The sequence below is a fragment of the Ambystoma mexicanum genome, chromosome 2q (assembly GCF_040938575.1).
Source record: "Ambystoma mexicanum isolate Mex_15411 chromosome 2q, UKY_AmexF1_1, whole genome shotgun sequence".
Lineage (NCBI taxonomy): Eukaryota > Metazoa > Chordata > Amphibia > Caudata > Ambystomatidae > Ambystoma > Ambystoma mexicanum.
The window spans coordinates 1227227625-1227248454 of NC_090924.1; the positions used below are offsets into that span (position 1 = coordinate 1227227625).

A 20830-nucleotide genomic window follows, 5' to 3' on the forward strand; every position below is an offset into this window, starting at 1 on the left:
AATCGTCCACTGTCTTCCCAAACAGGTTGTTCCCGTCGAAGGGCATGTCCAGGACCCTGGTCTGGACGTCCTGCCGAAAGTCCGTAGCCTTGAGCCATCCGCGACGTCGAAGGCAAACGCCGTTGCCCATCTGGCGGAACCCAGTGTCGGCGATGTCCGTCGCCACGGTGATGGCGTGGTCCGAGGCCACCTCACCTTCCTGCAGGAACTCAAGGGCCTCCGCCCTCTTGTCGTCCGGCAGAAAATCCAGCAGGGGAGCTATCTTGTACCAGAGTTCCCTGTCGTAGCGGGCCACGATAGCCAAGGCGTTGGCCGCTTTAATCGTCGTCGCCGCCGACGAGATGACTCTGCGTCCCATGGCATCCAATTTCTTTCCCTCGCCGTCCGGCGGGGAAGTCGACGTGGAGGCCGCACCCCCCCCGCTTTCTTCCTGGCTGCCGCGGAGACGACGGAGTCCGGGGTAGGCTGCGCCCGGAGGCATAGGGGGGCCGAGTCCGGGACCCGGTACTTTTTCTCGTACCGGTCTCTTTTCGCTGGCGTCGTGGAAGGGTTCTTGAGGAGGGAAAGGCCCTCATCCCAAATGTCGTCCAACAGAGGCACTGCGAGGACCGTCTTCCTCTTGGTCTCGCGCCGTTGGTAAAGGAAGCCTTCCTTTTTCTTCTCCTCAGGGCAGAGTTGGAAAAGCTCGGATGCCCTGGCGATCATTGAGTGGAACGATCCAATCTCGTCGGGCGGAGAAGCCCTGGTGGGAGGCGACGACGGAAAATCCTCGTCGTATGCCTCGTCGTCCGTACCCGTCGCTGCCGTGTCAGTCCCCGTATCATCCCCTCGGGTGGACGGGGAGGAGGGCTGGACGGGGCGCGACGGTTGAAAAGGAGGCGGTGGATGGATCCTTCTTTTCTTGGTAGGGGGAACACCAGAAGGTCCCGGTTCTGGATCCCCCGACGGGAGAGGTTCCTCCGTCGGTAACGGTAGTCTCGTCCTTATCTCGGAGCATAAGGACTGTATAGCCAACAAAATGGCCGCTGAGTTGTCTTGCGGCGCTGGCAGAGGGGAATCCGACGGGCGAGCAGGGGCCCCGTCGGTATCCTCGACGATGTCGTCGTCGTCACCTGCGTCGGGGCCCATTCCGACGGGCTGGTCTTGTTCCACGCCTAGGCCGTGGCTTAAGACCTCGATCAGTTCCTCTTCTGAGGTTGAGGCCGAATCTACGACGACGCCCTGCCCCCCCTTCTTCCCCACGGAGGGTTTCACGGGGGTCCTATCGATGGGCACGAAAGAAGACTCCCTCCGAGGAGGCAGGGAGATTCTGGGCCCCGAGGCCGCCACCACTGGTGCAGCCTCCACAGGCTGGGCCAGGGCCGCCGCGACCGTTTCGATAGAGGGCTTGGTCGAATGGATCAAGGCCTTCACCACCTTAGGTGCGCTCACCGCCTTATCCTTGAGGGAGGGGGCACTGCCACGCTCCTCCTCTGCCTTAGAGCTCGACCGGGGTCTCTCCAGGAGCTTCGCCGGGTGCTCGGCCTTCCTCTTACCCGACCCAGAGCGTTGGCTCGTGGTTGATGGTGCCGGGGAGGGTGCGCCCTGCCTGGCGCCCGTAGAGCCCGACCGTTCGGCGCTCCCGGTGCCAGCGGACTCGCGGTGCTTGGCCTTATGTTGGGCCCCCGTCGCCGGGGCGCCCTCAAAGGTCTTAGAAGACCGCTCAGATTTCTTCTTCTTCTCGCCAGACGGGCTCTTACCCTCCAGCCAGCTGGCGAGACGTTGATGGCGGTCCTTCATGGTCCGTTCCGACATGTTGCCGCAAAACGCACAGTCCTTCTCCACGTGCGTCTTGTCCCCATGAAGGCAGTAAAGGCAGAAAGAGTGTTCGTCCTCCTTGAAGACGTTCTGCAGCCGGCATCCAGGGCAGGCCCTGAACAGCTTTCCGGGCGTCGAGCTTCCCTTCTCCTGGGCCATCTCCGAGACCGGGCCTGAGAAGCTTCTGGAGTCCTCCGAAGTGTAGCTCGACGAAATCTTCACCCTTGAGGGGCACAGATGAATCCGACACGGGTCCCCGTTGATCGGATGTAGGATCGGTGGAGCTTGAGGCTCTTTTGACCGAAAGAATCGAAGTTTTTGTGAAAAAGCGCGAAAAAATAGCACTAACGCTCGAGAGCAATAGCACGAGGATCCCAACACATGAACGTGCGGTAAAAATCTGAAGATGGCTGCCAGAGGCGGTGCTTAGGTAGAGGGCAGTCATTGGCTGTGGTCAGTATGACGCAGAGACCAGTGATTGGTTATTACTACGAAAGACAGATCAGAAACGAAACTGATACTGGTTTTTTCTTTACCGAGGATTCCCAGCCTGACGACGGGGAATATTCATGAGCATGTGAATCCATGCCAGACCCCATGCTGGAGAAGTTTAAGAATCACTACTACAAAGGCCTGACATGATGGAAGGACTAATATTGACACACCTTTGAAACAAAGTTAAACACATCTGTGCTCTTTTCCACATCTTTACTGTAGTGTTAATTCATTTGTGAAACATCTTGAATGCAATAAAATAATAGCATGCATTAGTAGGCATACCCTGTGTATGATCACTTCTTTTGAAGGTAGAGCAGTAAAAAGAACACGAGCAATGTACCAGGCTGCATTCAAAATCACAACATGGCCAGTGGCTGTGAGTGAATACAGTGAATGATTACACGGAAAGACAACTAAGGTGAAGATGTGACAGAAAGGTAGTGAGAGATGACAGCAGATTTACACTCTCAGCAATAGTTGCGACTAGTGTTAACGGTAACCAATATTTGTCGTAAAAAATGTACAGGTGAAATGAAGTGAACCTGGAGTTCAGGTATGGTAGAAGTGAAATTGAAATCGGAACCATTAACACATGAAGCATGATTTGTGGGTGTGTTTCTTTAAATCGATTTTGGAATGAGTTACACTTGTGAACAGATGAGCATGGGTGTCTGCTCCAGCTTGTCGGGTGATCTAGTGTTGTGTGTGATCATGTGGGGTCCAGTCCACTCCCATCAATTGTTATGTTTGCATATTTGACTGCTTGGTGATGTCATCAGAGCACATGACTGGCAGTGTCATCGCTATGAGTACAACAAAGGAAGTTATGCCTCAATCGGAAGCATGGCTGAGATGTGGTATAAACGACCCTCTGTTCGGCGAAAGTTGCCACCTGGATGGAGACGAATTGGTTAAAACTACAACCAGTCAGCATATACACAATCGTAGGGCTTCTGAAACACACGTTCTGGGAGAGTAACAATACTTTAACGTTTTATTGGCAAGCAAATTGAATAATGTTTCCCCTGTTCCTTCGGATCATGTGTGATATAGAGCGGGCAGACAGTAGATTGATCGTTCTAATGGTTTTGCCCATTGCCATCACGCTATTTTACAAGCCTTTGCTTAACACAGAGTGTACCCGGGCCATTTCATTATTTATATTTCACATGAATTTAATATCAACAAATGCATTTTTTTACGTTCGCTTCATCCAATGCAATAATTTCTCGGGTCTCTTTTTAAGCAACTGGGAGGATTGTTATCCTTCCACTCATGCATCATCAACGTTCTTTGTGAAGTCTGCAGTCTGGTCATTTTGAAGTAATTCGTGTACAATATTAATAGCTGAAATTATTGAGAAGTATACAACCAATTGTAATTTGCAATTGAAGTTTGAGGCATGTGTGAAGTCCATGTTATAATGAATATTGAAGTTAGACACGGCAGCTGTTATAGGTGTGGTGTTGCATATGGCTCTCACGTGATGACTTTTTAAAATACTTGATTGTTAATACCTGTATTCCATTTGAGTGATATCTAAACAGTAACATATGCAAATCACATTCCTCTGCCATGTCACCATGGCAAGGGGATACTTCATTTGCTCCCCCTTCCTCTGGGGAGAGTGGCTGGGCAAACACCAGGGATGTTGGGGAGGGTTTAAGAATACCCACATCTTTTTTGGTTTGAGGGAAGGAGGATGGGGAAATACGAGTTTAGTGGGAGAGAGTGGAAGGCGCCCCTTTTTTTTTATTTATTTATGTGGTGGCAAAATAAAGGAATATGAGTGAAGTTGGCAAAAGGACTGCTCATTTTTGGTGTGGAGGAGCTTGAAAAGGAGGAAGTTTAAGCGGATATTCATGTTTTGTATGAGCCCCTTACTCCTCCCCTATCCACCCCCTGCGGTAGAGGATGGTGGGGACATTGAAGGGGTGGAAAGGGCATGTCACAGAGACCTACAGAACATATCATTTAAAACCTGTCACTATCAGCAATGGTAAACATTACACCTAAAGCTGTACAGTGACACTGCAGACAACTCAGGCTTCTCTCTGACAGACCCAATGTACAATGTTATATGTAATGCACAGACTGCACAGTGGTGCATCACAGCAATGGCTAATTCAAGAAGGAACCGTAGAATTGGCATTGATGGCTTGGTCAAGGTAGTGGGTGAACCTAGGATGGTGGAGAGTAAGGAAGAAGGACAGTTTATTTAGGCATATGAAGGCACATTAATGATCTGCAAAGTTTTCTGCCTCAAGGGCCTGTGAAAACATGCAAAAAGGACACAACATCTAATAAAGGGCCATGCTTGGGCTGCTGCTTGTTTACACTGACGCACCTGTAAGAAGGATAGCGCTCCTTTTGTGTATTCTCTGTTAGTAATTGATCCAATGTTTCCATTTTTTTAATTGTATGTTTTGCTTCCTTCTTATGGCCATGTGGAGCCACTTTAATTGTTTCCTAAGGTTCATGACCCTGTATGCACTATAATATATAGTCTATTGTGTGCACGCCCAGTTTCCAGTAGCTTGCATGAACACTGCTGCATTGTGGGAAGCATGGAACTAAGTTTGATGTTTGTATGTCGCTTTTTAAAGAAAGACGTGTGAGACAAGATGCGATTTACTGAGAATGTGAGTGTGCAAGGGTGAGAGAATAAGGGGAGAATGCACTATGAAGGTGCAGCAAATTATGAGGTCAGCTGCAGAGGGCGAAGGAAAACAAATACCCAGCTGTTACAATCACTGAAAAACTCAGGAAGCGAGAGGGGTGCAGCCACAGAATAACTAGGGACATTAACAATGCAGACAGCTATGCGATGATCAATTTACATCCTTGAAGGCTGTAGTCACGACACATTTTCAGGATTGCTAATGAGTATGTAAACATGTCCCATACTATGGACCAAATGCACCTTATGTCGATCATATGAAAAAGAGAGCACTCTACTGGACCCAGCAGTACCACAGTGTGTCTACTCTAAGTCTTGAGTAGAGTCTACTGCATAGACTTGGCATTGATCGTAATGAACACAATGCTTTCCAGGTGTTTCCCTCAGATTTATTGGCAGTTGATTGCAAAGCCCAGGACCCTATGATGAAAGAATGTGCAGCCCTCGGTAGCTTCTATAAACCTTTGGGTACAGAGGACGGACATGTAAATGGGCAGTCAGACAAGGAAACTGGTACCTTTGCCTTAAAAGGTCTATGATCAGCTGGAAGATCCGAGCCAAACATTTACCTGTACTCAACATGTTTTCCTCAAAACACGTGAAACCCAAGGAATGACCATTACAGCTTTTATTTTCTTCAGTAGATGATGAGGGTGTTTTGTTCTTCACAATCGAAAGCAATGGATGCATCTGCAAATCACCAGCACACTGTTACTTTCTTCTTCCTTGCTTACCTTTATAAGCTCCTGTGGTTCGCTTCCTTCTTCCACTACAATCAGCTGTGCTCTTCCTTTCCTTTCATTGTCTCGAATCCCATTGGCCACTTGGGAAGCCTTGAAACGCTCATACTTGTTGCACGTGGAGCCGCACCACTGGTAAATTTCCTAGAGGAAGTGGAAACAAGGACAATGTCAAGTCTGTTAGCGGGGCGCAATGAATAGATGCTTTTCAAAAATGTTTTAACATCAAAAGTCCTTTTGAAAACATGTTTGTAAATCAGGCCCATACAGTTTCAAATAGATTCATGTTTGCTTTAAGAACAGTAGTCATTCATTCATTAACAAATGAACAGTTAGGTGCTGATTATAAGCTATTGTATGACAATGCTTACAATGAAATGTGCAATAACGCACTCTTAATTATACATTTGAAACTCCTGAAATACATATCATTCCTTCCTGGATATTTCTGGGGATCTTGCAGTAATAGTTCAGATGTATGCCACTAGGTCTATTGTTGTGTCCTTCCCTTTGTCTTATGTGGGATCCACCAAGAGTTTCTATATCTTTGTCAAGGCACCCTTCATTTTCCCTAAAGCAGTCTTCCAAGTTTTGGGTATTTTGGTTCGTGTTTCATTTGCTGGGAATCACAGTGACAAGTCTAAGACATGCATTGATTTGAGGCAACTTCACTTCAGTGGATTTTGCCACCATGTCCACTTGCAAATGAAAAATCCATTCTTTTTTCCGACATTCTCTTTTTTAAGCAAATACGCCTTTAATGAATAAATGTACACATGCTCGTTTGCCATTAGTTGTATTCTTAATGAATCGATAAATATTTGTGCATATTGCTTTTTTATAACACATCAATTCGTGTTTCGCCATTCCCCACGGTCCTCCGAAATGTGGCTACTCGATTAGCTGTAAACAATTTTAACTCCCAAAAAGACACCTTTTTTGAGAAAAATTAAATTCACACCATTCTACCAGTCATTATGTCCCATATTCCGTTGTGATTACGCAGTTTTGGCATACCCTATAGTCTTTATAAGCACATAGAACCCGTTTTACAAAAGCATTTTACAATGGTGCAACCCCATTGAAAAACGCTTTGAAAATCGGGCCCATAGAGTTTGACATAGCTTTAGGCAAGAATGCACGTAATGCAAGCAATACAGCCCAGGACAGTTAGCATTCTGAGTGTTCGGAAAGACCTTTCAATGGGAACGATACGTTTCTTTGCCCTCTTTTCCTTGCTAACATTGAAAGTGTGTCCGAGTCGAACAGGATTGCCATTCCCAATGAAAGATCTGCAGTGCAAAAGACGAAGAGAAAACAGTGCAAGCAAAGTGCAGAAACACAGGCCAAGAATGTCTTGAAGAGTAGAGTTACCATTACATCGTACATCCATCAGACCCCACACAGAGACTGCCTTTTTCACAAAAGATGCTTCTGGTGTCATGGCTTTCCTGGTAACACTTGTGCTGCAAAACCTGTCCCCTCCCTGCAATTCTAAGATCCAGGAGCAAATTGGATACTTAGGGACTCTTTCTAAGTCTGTCGGAGTTTGCACGGAATAGTAGGCATGCGATCAATACGGTTACTCCATGCAGATCTGAGAGTAAATCCACCTGATAAACACAAATCCAATGTTATTGCAGCACCAGATTCTCTGCATACAGACAATTCAAAATGTCTGCTTACGGTAAATGCAGACTTTTCAAAACGAGGCTGTCACTGCATGCTTTACAGAACAAAGCGTATTGCTACATGACACAACCACATTGGGTAGCATGGAGATGATAGCAATGCACGGTATAAATACCAATGACATGACATAATATTTTAGAAAATTCAATATACATGAAAACATCTCTCCCCAGTGTCCATCCAGGAGAAATGATTGATCAATCCAAATCTAGAGGAGACGGTGGGGTGCTGGTGACAGAGAGTGCCATCATAATGTGAGCTTTATGGAGGTAGACTAGAGATGCTAGCAGAGGTGGCAAAGGAGGCACCACAGCTGTTTGGCTACCAGATGAGAATGACCAGTGCCTGGAGGAGGACCTACCTCTGAACATTTATTACAGGCCAAATAAAAGGCCATCACCATCGACCCCTGAACTATTGAAATTGTTGAGAAGCCACGGGTGTGATCTCTTTATCATAATTTTATTATAATTGGTAGTTTATAACATGCTTAATACCCATAGGTTTCTAAATGCACCGCACCTGTGTTGTTCCACATCGTCTTGCTTGCAAAGTGAGTATGTTGCCCCTGAGCTATCCTCCTGAGAGTTCACTGTAGGGAGAATGCAGCCACTACAAAAGGAAGCAATCCACTACTGGTCCTTTGACTGTGAGAAGAGCTGGACTCAACAGCCATTAAATGAGTCAGATCTTGGGCACTGTATTTGTGTTTTTGTTTTTACTTACATCTGACGTTTGCCAAAGTGATGAATAATATATGGATAGTACAAAGCCAAGAGAATAACACGTTACATGATCAAATTACAAAGAGGATACGGAAATAAAATAATCTTTTACTCTCATCAAAAACAAATACAAAAGGTAAGAAATCTAATAGTAATTAGGAGAGAATTGAAAGAAATAAGAGAAGAATGAAAGGGACAAGCCAAACCATGAAGGCACGTAAAGACAATAAATAAGAAAATATGGACCACATGAGAGTCCAAAGAAAGCCAACAAAGAGAAGCTAAGGTTGAAGTCACAGGCTCATGGAGAGAAAGACAATAAAGTAAGAGAAAAGAGGAATTATAAATAGAATAAAGCTTGTCCCATTAATGAGCCGGAAGTCCAAGTAGAAGGGTAGAACAATAATCAAGATGACAAAGAATTAGCAAATAAATAAAATAAGGGGTTTAATATCATGAATGGATATAATGGATATACATGAGCAAGATGTACACACATTGTACAAGTGGAAACAACATGACGTAGCAATTCCAGAGACATGAGAAGAAAAAGAAAGTGAAGAATGAATAACAGATGGGAGAGGTAAGGAACAATAGTTCTGGAACCAGGAACGAAAAGAACAACATATTTAGAAGGGTTGAGGTTCAATGACTTGGCAGACACCCAAGACTGAATGGCCAGTAGGCAAGCATAATGAGGAGGCTTAGCACATTATGAAAACAAGAACACAGATTTGAGAATCATTGTCACAAAAATTGTGTGAAAAAATGAAAGAGGAAATAATAGCAGGAATTGAATTGAATAAAGAGGAGAAAGAAGAGGCACAAAGCCATAACCTTCTGGTTATGAGTGACCACAGGTCATAGGAGATGTCATTTGTATATGAGTCCTAAATCCAACACGAAAACCTCTGTTTCCACCTGTAGAGACATTGGAGAGGGATGTGGGTGGAAAAGAATGATGGGCAAGGCACATAGGATCAGTTTCATACACTTTTTGATGGTGGCAGGGCCAAAGCAATGGTGGATCACAGCCCAGCTCTATCATCCGGTGAGTTCGAAGCCATTATTGCCATTATCAAAGCCCCGGGAGAATCAGTACTGAGGACAGAGGGTGGGAGTGTTATGCCAGTGAGGAGAGCAGGCTCTGCAGGTGTGCAAGCTTCTCTGTTAATGTGTGGGTCACCAAAAATGTTGATGTTCTAAATAGTGTTGGAGGGGGGGCAAGGTGATTTTCTGAAGGGTCAGGGCTGCAGAGAGAGTTAGGAGAGAGAGGAGACTGCCACTAGGGTCAATACACATGCATGCTCAGTAGGGGATAGTCACAAAAGTATGACTTATGGACAGTTGAATGGGACAGACAAGGATGGCAAGGTAAGTGGCCTGGGTGTACACTAACATGGAGAGATGAGAATTTTTGGGTTTACACTTAGGCGACATATGGCAAAAGGGACAAGGATTGTTGATGGTGTGCAGGTGATAGTAGAAGGAAAATGAGAAAGGGCAGCAGCAGTGGAGGCAAAAGCATGGCGCCATGTATGGAAGTGACAGTGTTACAACACAGGAGACTGACTGGTGCTGTAGTGTCGGTCGGGGTGCCTGGCATGAAGCAAAAAGTGGCTCAACCATAGAAAGGGCAGTAGATGGTGCATGAAAAACATTGATGTGGTGCAAGTTAGGGCTAAGATTCCATTGCAATGTACTAAAAGGTGACACAGATGGCCAAAAGTACATTAAAGTGCAGTTGGCTGGAGGAAAAGTGCAATCTGATGGCACTGGCAGTTTGATCTGCCAGGAGGAGGCCATGGAACCTTCACTGACTGGGGACCAAAATGTTGCCCACTGCCCATGAAGGGAAGAGGGGTTTGGTAATTGGGGAAATCAAGAAGTGGAGAACCTTGAGAAGAAGTAGGTGAACTGTGCAGAGGAGTCGTAGGGGACAGATGTCACAGTGCCATTAGCAGGATAAAGATGAGGATTGCATCCATGAATTGGGGCGGTTATGGAAGGCACTGAGTGATACCCTTTGCAAAATAATGGGGTGAGATGTGAGAAAAGGGCATGATGGAACTTAAAGGCAGGCTTGGGTGAACAGCTGCAGGAGAAAGCTCAGCTTGGTGGTCACATGTTAGTAAACAGAGTCATGATAGAGGGAGTACAGTGCAAAGGGTCCATAGAGGCTCAAACCCAGGAGTTTAGGGAAGGATGTCAAGGTGGAGGAAAGTGGCAGTGAGAGTGGGGAGAGAGTGGTGACAATTGCTTGTGGTAGCGTCAAGATGTGGAGGAGACGAACATGGGGGTCAGAAATAATGGGGCAGAAAAGGGGGATGGTAGTCATTTTTGGATTATTTCTTAAACAGAGATGAAGTTACGAAGGTTACAGTTATCTGAAGCAGTGGGTCATAGCTTGTGAGATTGTGTCTGCTTTAATAAGGAAAAGAAGTGGGCCAAAGGCAGGACACAGTGAAGGTGGGAAGCGGCAGATCATTGGCGAAAGAGCACAGTAAAGTCACATGTGACATCATACAAGAAGGTAAAGATCTGGGCGGGGAAATGTGTGGGTAGGGATGTAAGGTTTAAAGAGGTTTCCAAGGAAGCAAAGAGGGAACTGGCAAGTGTTACTTTACTTTACTTTAGCTTATTCATAAGGTGCAGCCAAAGTGACCCCGTGGCATACGGGCTCCGAAAAGGATACAAGAGAAATCAAGGGTAGGCAGAGAAAAAGGGACACCTCCAATTTTCTAAACAAGTCTATTTAAGGTTGTTTCTTAAATCCCTCCAAGGTCGGGCCAGGGGACAGGGGAAATCAGGCTGGGCAGCAGGGGCTGGTCACTCCTGATTATCTAAACAGATGGGTTTTAAGTTGTTTTTTAAATTCTTTCAATGAGGAGAAGTTTCTCAATTCTAAAGCCTCATTTCTAACAAGTTCAAGTGCGGCTTTGACTATATGCAGCAATTTTGCACTGTTTGAAAGGTACGATCGTACCTCTGGTTTATTTTTCAATCTGTCAGCAATGTAGACCGGAAAAAGCCCTGTCAGGGATTTATAGGTGATGGTAAGTAACCTAAAATCTATTCTTTCTGCAATGGGCAGCCAATGAAAGCTGCTTTGCACCTCAGACACATGCATACTTTCTCATCCCCATGATCGATCTAATAGTGCTGCTTTTTTCAAGGATTCTGAGTGTTCGATGTACCTTTGAGGACTGTGCAACAGCTTTTCTTATCCACAACAGCACCTACTGCAACAAGAGTGGAGCGTAGTTCTAATGAGATATTTGGACATATTGAGAACATCTCAGGTGAACTGAAAAGGGTTTGCAAGGTTGGGCTATGATGAGGAGTCCTGATCAAATATTTGGGGAGATAGGTTGATGGCATGGGAGGAGATTGTTCCAGAGTTGTGTTTACAGTAGTGACTTACATTCCCTTTCTCGACCCTCCCACCAACGGAGTGGGAGCAGGCAAATATCGGCGCAGGAGGTGGCTTAATTTATTGTCATACGACACAGGAAAAGACACAAGAGTGGCATGCCAAAACAAACATACATGCACCACGTGTGCAAGGAAACATTGACTGGTGCAGTGTTATAGACAAGAGACAAAAATAAGGGAGCTGGTAGCCACAGAGGGTTTTGGGGAAATGGCTCATACTTGAATTAAGGAAGACCGGTTGCAGGTGTGTCTAGCCCGCTATCTGGACATGATGGTTGCAAGACTCATCTGTGTAGACTGCAGAACTGAAGATGGAAGAGCCATTCAAGTCTGGGCCATTCCCGGAACCTCTGGATAGTGCCCAAAAAAGAAGAAGGGGAGTTTCAGGTTGAACCATCACCTGTTCTGGCCCCAAAAAAGGGAGTTAATCAGTAATTGTGTACAGCAAAGAACATGTGCCCTGGCATATTTCAGTGTGGATGAGGCAATTAGTTTGTTGAGCAAATGAGGGAGAGTTGCTGTGGTAAGCAAACATGTACATCAAGTCAGCATCCAGGCTGATGTTTTATATATGTATGTATAGGAGAAATACACACAAACCTAGGCAAGAACCACATGAGTGCTGATTACATGTGAGGATGCAGGGGCAGCAGAGAAGCAGGGATGAGTAAGGAGTGCAGGGAAGGGGGCACTTCTGGAGGGGGGAGTTTTATGTGTAAGTGGAGTAAGCAGTGATTGGTGAGATGTTCTTTGAAGAGTGAGGTCCTCAGGTCCTTTCTGAGAGGGAGGAGTGAGCGGACCTACCTCACCTGCATTCATAACATGTTCCAGAGACAGGGAGCACAGCCGGAAAAGGCCTGCTTTTTAATGGAATTCATTAATTCACAAGTGACAGGAGTGGAAACCTGCTTGTGGCAGGTCTTAAAGGTTGTGGATGTCTAAGAAATTGGTAAGATGGTTAAACACAACCTTTTCCAGCACTTTAGAGTAGTGTGGAAGGAGAGACGTAGGGCGAAAGTTAGCCGGTTGGTCCACGTCAGCCCCTTGGTTTTTTTTAGGAGAGGGATTACTGTGGCTGTTTTGTAAACAGAGGGAAATCAAAGCAGAGTCGAAGAATAGGTTGAAGAGTTCAGTGAGGTGAGAGGCCACTATAGGGGTAATAGGCTTCACAAGCCGAGGACCAAGAGGGTCTGATGGGACACAAAAGGGGAATGCCTTCATCAACCGAGATAGAACTTCATCAGTATTAGTGTTACTAAAGTGGGAGATAGAGTCAGAGGATGATGGTAGAGTAGGCGGAGTGTAAACTCTAGGAAGGAGTGTGAGGAATGTCAGGAGAGGGTCTCTTATTCTGGAAATGTTTGTAGTGAAGTATTCAGCTAGGTCATTAACTGTGAGAGTGGAGTTGATATTCATAGACTTGGGAGGAGGGAGGAGTGAGTTTAGGGTGCAATGTAGCCGGCAAGGATGCTTGGAGTGAGTGTCAATGAGGGTGAGGTAGAATTTCCTTTTAAAGCTATCAAGAGTGGACTTGAGAGAGTTCAGGGCACAGTGGTAGAGTTGCAAGTCCTCATGTGAGTGGTTAGGCAACCATTTGCTCATCAGCCAATGCATGTCTGTGCAGAGAGAGTGTATGAATGGGGTGACCCATGGTTGAGGATGCTTAGACTTAGCGGTGAAAGTAAGCAGTGGGAAGTGAGAGGAGAATTAGTCATATAGTAGCTATTGAAGCTGGAGAAGTTTATGTCAATTGTTGTTGATGCATTTTGAACTGGGTGAAAAGAGGAGAGTTGCAGACTAATAATACACCTTGGAAGAATGATTTGATTTGCAGGTAACAGGTGTGAAACTCATAAAGGTAAGGATAAAAGAGTTTCGAATTTTACAATGTTATGTTGACCCTGTTGCTCATGAAGAGGGTAAGGCAAGGGGCCAACAAGCCAGTGGTTATTGACAGTGCCAGGAAAGTGATTAATAAAAAGTAGTCAGGTTTTTGGCTTGTGGTATAGGTGTGGTGTTAAACAAGGTCATACATTCTGAAATGTTGGAGTATAGCAGGCATTTATCATTTCTTGGCACAGAGATTTAGCCTTCGAGCTTCATGGACAATTTTATGATGTATTTAGGTGCATGATATGGGGGACTTCTCCGGACGAGAAACAGAGAAAATAGTTGATGAATAAATTCCAGTTTAGCGTTTGAGCCTAGATGGGAGAGGTATTCCAGATAAGAGAGAGAGGAAATGGAAGAACAATTGGCCTTGGGAATGTTTAGAAAGCGTAAGTTACTGGCAGGAAAGAAAAAGGCAGGGAAGGACTAGCAGGAAAATAACAGTATGATGCATTAATGTTGAAAGAGGGATTCTATAGGGAAGATAGGAGAGATTGAAAAATTATATTTTAAACAATGGACATATAATTATAGGACGTATAGTAAAATGCCAAGGATTTGTATATTGAATAGGAGCCAGCCTTGAAATAAAGTGCCCTTTCCTCAAACTTAAAATGAAAATTGAATTGTCCTATTTGCATCACACTACTCAAAGGGACCACAAACCGGACAAGCTTCTGCTTACACATGTGGGGCTAATGGGGATGGGGACCGGGTGAAAAGACTGACTTGTGAGGCACCAGCTCACGTGATTGGTTGGGAGGTGGTACCTCGCAGGAAAGGATGACTGCTAGGAGCAGGTTGTCCTCTTTTGGGTGGTAAAGCAATGCGCACTCATGCTTTGCGTTCAAGACAAATGGGCCAGCGTGGATGGATGAATGGGTGAATCTTTGATCAGGGAATGGATGATAAGGATGTAGCTTTTTTGTAAAGTATGATCAGTGGTTCGTGTTACTAAGGCAGGCTCACTATTCTTAGAGAGGCACAGATCCACCCTACTGATGAGGTCCAACCAGACCGAAACACGTGTCTGGGGTTTCTGTTGGTACTCTTGTTCAGAGGAGAATTGCCTCGCATTTCGGTGCTGGACTGCCCCAGGGCAGGACAAAGACTGATATGTTTGGGATATTTCTTCTCTGTGAAAGATAGTGAGCTAAAGACTCTGGGTAAGTCCCTCGTAACCAGGACTAATGTCTGGCAGAGGGACTCCCAGGACCCCCCTTGTTAAATAGGCTCTGGATGAGAAACATAATATAAACGCTGTTGAATAAATGGTAGATTAAGAATAATATTGAATGCTAATTTGGGGGTGGGGTGCTCCTAAAGTGGAACAGAGAATGAACAGAGAAAGGGAAGAAAGATTGTCTATGAAAATATTAAGACCAGGCTGCATACTGGCAAGAAAGAAGAAGGCAGGAAGAGACCAGCAAGGAAATAAAAGGAGACAGTAATCTATGTTGGGATGTATTTAAATAGGGCAGGATTTTATGGATTGCCATCTGGCGAGGATGATATAGCCCAAGCTTTTTTGTTTTTGTAATAAATGAAATGAAGCAGGTAATCAGTCTCAGAAAGGGTGGTCTGCTCCATAACAAAAGAATCATATTCACATGTGGCCTGCTGCATTCGTGCCATGACATCTGCAGCACCTGCTATCCTTTGATGTACGGTGGGTTCAAAGGTCCTGTGTGCCTTTTTGACAGCTGCTATGACCCAAAGTCCCTGCAGGAAGAGGCTTTATTTAACTGCTGCACCTCTGACTCAAAACATAATAACTAAGGGCCTATGCTTCTGGTTGCAGCATAAATTCTATGAGTTAGCCATACCTGGTTTAGGAATGGTGACTGATAGCCACTTTAAATTGTTATCATACAATGTCTACTCTGTAAGCCAAGTCAGCTCTGGAGAGAGTGTGCAGATTCATGTCTAGTCGATCTGCCTCCACTTCAACAAGCGAGCCACTAGGCAGGAAGCTGTCCTATTTTGATCCCCTGAGAGAAAGGGTAACGACTCCCCTCAAACACAGTAGCTCGGACCAGGACATTTGAAAGAGGCACGCACATTAAGAGCCCCAGAGGCTGTGGTCCCTAGAAAGTTATAATCCAACCTTTTACACTTTTATCTAAAGTCATATTCTTTTTCAATTGTTGCAGTTTCATGCCTATTCACACCGGCTCCAGTACCCAGAGTACTATCCCATACATGCTCTGCATTTTCTGTGTTCTCTCCACAAGAGTGGGTTTTTGGGTAGGGTTTTTGTAGATAGTTAATAGCATATTGATTTGTTTAATTCAAGTATATATTTACATCGAACCTTGATTGGAAATTATTGTTTTCATTATTTAATTTTAATTTTATTTTGGAGTCCTTACACTTATGCTGTTTTAGTTGCTAGTGTTATCACATTCACACCCCTCTTAAGAGTATAGCCTGCCCTCAGTCCACCCACAAAAGACGAGGGGGCACATCTCTTGACTATGCCTGCTTCAACATTTTAATCGGGATGACGGATGGTTTTTAGTAGTGTGAGGCTGAGCAGGTGGTTTACATACTAATTGTCTCTGTACTCCTGCAGGGTAATAGTCATTCCATCACAATAATGGATTGAAAGTAGACAGACATTTAGAGGATGAAAGGCAAAATGCTCATGACGTTTACATAAAAAAAAACAATAAAAAAAAAACAGACCTGCCATGAAATAAAGCAGTCTTTTGTCAATCTTACAATTAAGGTGTTTTGGTCACGACACATAGTAGCATATTGTGTGCATCACTGGGGCTGTTTATTAAAATCATACGTACATTTTATTTAGGAGCATTGTTTGTACAAATCCGTCAGTACACCGCACAAAGCCATACTATGTCCACGTTTAGTAACTCCTACTCCACAGACTACACATTTTGCATATAACTTTAAAGGGTGAACATATTTATTCCAGCGATTTGCATGATATATCAGAAGCTCTGACTTACGTTACTGCAGCCTTGTGGTTAGGACATGGGACCAAGTTTGCAATGCGCCTCAGCACGCGACTTAACCACACTGCAGTCATCAGACCAAAGCGTGCGAGTAAACTCATTTCTGTTAATCCACAGTTTCGCTATGTCGTTCTGACTAACCATAGCAACGTCAGCCATTCCTCCCTTGCAAAACCACAAATCACAATCGCACGCATTCCTAAATTACACCATGTAGTGTGTTGAATAGCACGGGGCAAATGGAAACTTCTCTGATAAAGATATCAAATGTTCTGTGCACATGTTTGTTTATTAACGCACATTTACTCTAATAACATCTCAGCCAGTGTTTTTATGTTAACCACAGAAACACACCTTTCTTTTACCCAGAGGATGTGTGGCTTTCATTTTTATATTTTCTTTTTAGCATGTGACATTTGATCACAAAAAAGGCGACTAACATGTTGTGTCTTCTGCTACTGATGGATACACTCACGAATGTGCAAATATTTTTTTTTTCTTTAAAAGGATCTGAAAAAAGTTGTGGAAAAACTGTAGAAGTTAATGAATTTACAAATAGATTAGTGGCACATCTGGGTATGTTTTGGCTGCAAACCCTCAAAGTTAGATTTCTGGAAAACAACTCCCTAAATGCCAACACAGCAATGGTTGCCCACGTGCCCAAATCACCTCCACATTCCTGTGCATAGACCTCCACTTTTAACACCGTGACCATCAGACAGGATCAGGATCCTGTGCAGAAGCAATCATATGCTTTCTTCCTGTGAATGTATATTTTTACTGTCATTAAGGGTAAAGCCAACAAACACATGTTCGTACATGGGGATACTTGCATATATTGGCAAAGCCAGTATGAACATTTTCTCATGGCATCAATACTGTGTGCAACATTACTGGCCATGCAGAGAATTGTTACATTTGGGTGTCAGGTCTCATGAGCCAGGGACAGCCCCCTTGTTTCTATGCTAGGTGAAAGTTGTAAGGGTTGATTGACACATCTTTTAGCTAGTGCATTGTGTGTTGTGCCCCTGCAGAAGCATGATCGTTATGCACATTGGCACGTGTGGTGGTCCAGGCCAGCATGTAGTGTGATGTGGCCCATGCTTTGTTGCTGAGATTGAGTATAGATGGGGATTAGCATGGCTCCTTGGAGGAGGGGCCCGATATGTTGAGTTATGTCACTGTCATCGGCGTAGGCGAGGCATCTAGTTTTCTAGTCACCTAGGTTTTTAAAAAGGCATGGTGCCAGGATGCACCCTTGTATGCAGCCCATAAATGTAGATTTTTTTCTCAACACTATACCTTTCCCATTCAGTCCTACCTGTATCATAGTGTCCCAATAAAGGAGGATGTTTAGTTTCCACAGCCCCCCGGCCCCTTCCTGGCAGACCCCAGCTCTGGAATTTTCCCCAAAGAATCTCTCTTTCTTTGGGGTCTAAAGCAGCGTAAAGTCAATACAAGCAGTGTGACCAGATTGATAATTCCCCGTCCCGTGACTGGCTCTGCAATACATTTAGAATAAATACATTTATTGTAGCACCCATCAGTTTCCTAAACCCTATTTGAAATGTAGGAAATCCCCGAATCTCAAAAGCCCAATTGTTAAGGTTATTTAGTAAAATATTGGCAAATACTTTACTACAGGATTCTAAAATGACTATTGGTCTATAGTTCTCAGTTACACACCTGTCATCCTTTTAAAGATAGGTACTATGTAGACTTCCTCAATACCTAAATCCTGACATAAATCATATATACTCTATATTTGATTTATGTCAGGATTTGGGTATTGAGGAAGTCCAATTTTTAGAGCTAAGAAAACTCTATGAAAGAATGGATCAAAGATTGGGTTTCCCATTCAATGTCAAATTACTCACACTATGAGGGCCCACCATTCTAGATCTCTTTAACACTTTTATCCGATCTTCAATGAGTTCCACATCAAAACTTTCTTCCTAAATTGGTAACTTTTCCATATTTACCCTTGCAGGGACCTATTCAGATGTACCATGGAGGATTTCAAAGTGGGATATTGACCTCAATTAATCAATGGGACTATTCTGAGTAAACTGTTGCAAATTTGTGTCCTTGTCAATACATTTTCAAACATCTCCCATTCTTGTAGTTCTAAGAATATCTAGCATTTCATTGTTATCCCTTATGTCTAGCTCATTCATACAGTTTTTGCCAGTTCTTTTATGTCAACTTCATTTTCTGTCTAATCATCCTCATTGCGTCCTATCTTATTTTTAAAATATCTCAAATCCATCCGTACATCTCTTTGTTACTCTTAATTTGTAGGTCACAATAATGCAGGTGTTGTTAACCCTTTTTCCCATTACAATTCAATGTACTATCAAAACAGATTTGGTGACCATTGAACCATCCTTTCAATTGGTTCCCCATAAGTGAATTATATCTATGAACAGAGGGTGTCCAGATAATTGTATTTATTGCTTCATTTGTTTGTAAAGTTACTAAACTCGATATGTGATTCTTTAAAACCCCATTCTAATGTCAAGGAAAGACAAAAGTGATCACGTGAATCCGGTTCTTTAATTTACAATGATATACACTAGTTAAAGATGTGCAATGAGCAATATATATATGGGTGATTGTAAACTCCGATTTCCGTTCTCCCTTAACATTGCTATTTACTTTTATAATGCACCATTATTCCATGAATTCAGCCTATAGATAACCTCTCTTATTATTTGTACCAGCTGATCCATAACTGATTCTTGTTCTCATACTCCTACTGAGATTAGCAAATCCTTCATAATTACTGAAACCAACGGAATACAATTCAGGTCCCCATCAATAGGAATCTGATCCAGCTCAAAAGAATAGAACCATTCTGACAATAACTCTGCACAGTTCTGAAACTTACATTTGTTCATCTATCCTTACAGGGTTGCAGTACATTTTAATAAGCAATATATACCTGCAACTTGTGTTAGATTCCCATGACAGACACGTAGTCCCTTCTCCCCTTCCATCACTACCAAAAAAGATATGTTGGTTGCTGGAAAACTGCTGTGGTGAGGGATTCACGGACTAGTAATTCCGCATAGCAGCCAGTCACAGATGCTGTTACATTGTTGCAACTGCTTGCCGAGTACCAATACATGTTAATAAGCAATACATACCTATAAATACCCATAACTAGTGTTACATTCCCATGACAGACTAACAGACATGATAGAATCAGATTGAATATCCCAGAGCTTTTTAGTTGCACCCCATGAATTAAATTCTGTCAAAAGACCCTCGAAAGGCCGTCCTGCAGACCCTTTCTTTGCAGACTTCAAGAAGGTTGCAGAATGGTCTTTCATGTTGCTTTATTTTTAATTATATTATAATGCTGTTTATGAACTAGTCAAACTCAGGTACAAAATGATTGTAATTCAAAAGACTAGAAATTAAAACTTTTGAGAAAAAAGAGAAGACTTAATTACCATATATAAATGTATCATCCATATGACTATTTACATACAAACGAAAGTACTTTAGGTAATGTAAAATGGTATTTTTTAGTGCTTTATTGATCTTTTTGTTGGGCTCGCTTTGAATGGCTCTATAGGAAATGGGGGAGTATAGTCAGAGTCATATGAGACTGTGTTATTGATGAGTGCAGCTTTGAGGTACCCAGGTCCTGAGTGGCTGGCCTATCCGAAAGCAAGGGAGAAACATATGGAGACTAATGTAGGCAATCCTAACCCCTGTTTCATTAGGAGCCTCAGGGCCCATACTTTTCTCTTCCTCCTCTTTCGAGAAAGGCAGCAGGCCGATCAGACAACTTGCGTGTTGTCTGACATTGTGGCTCAAACTGTGGGCCTGCTAGCAGAAACATTGCACTTGGATCAACACGGGAAAGGCAGTGCCATCCACTGTGGTACAGATTGGTGTATGTTCCTTTCTAGAGGGAACAGAAAATAAATCATGGTTTCCGAGGAGGTAGACAAGTGGTGGCTGGCTCCGTGAGATTTGATTTGATTTGAGCTGTAGGAGAGATACAAAGGCTTGGAGAAAACAACTGGTTAATCATACTCAAGATGCTGTTTGATGTAAACAATGGTAAGTGACTGCACGTGAATGACACATCGAACTTTTCTTGAAGGAGAAGACTAACGTCACCCAAGAGAAGAACCTCATTTAAGTCAATATGCCTTGTTGGAGGAATGATCTACAAAAGGACATGCTTACTGGCAATGAGATGGAGTAGGAAATGCACAGATGTTGCCACCTGGTCAGGTGAGAGGGGAGGAGACTCAGACCAGCTAATCTGAGGTAGACGAAAAATAGGAATATCTCCCAGCATACGTGCAGGGAGAATCCAGGCACTGTTTACAGGAGCAGCTGGACATCAAACTGTGCTTACTTCATACTCTACCA

General features: G+C 43.8%; 1 protein-coding gene across 1 annotated transcript in view; it reads right to left on the reverse strand.

Moving 5' to 3' along the window:
- SCIN (scinderin) overlaps positions 1-20830 on the reverse strand; it is a 535504-nt gene that overhangs the window by 366117 nt on the left and 148557 nt on the right. The window contains exon 4 of the mRNA XM_069648620.1: positions 5710-5859. Within this exon, the coding sequence (XP_069504721.1) occupies positions 5710-5859 (150 nt within the window). The remainder of the gene's footprint in view (positions 1-5709; positions 5860-20830) is intronic.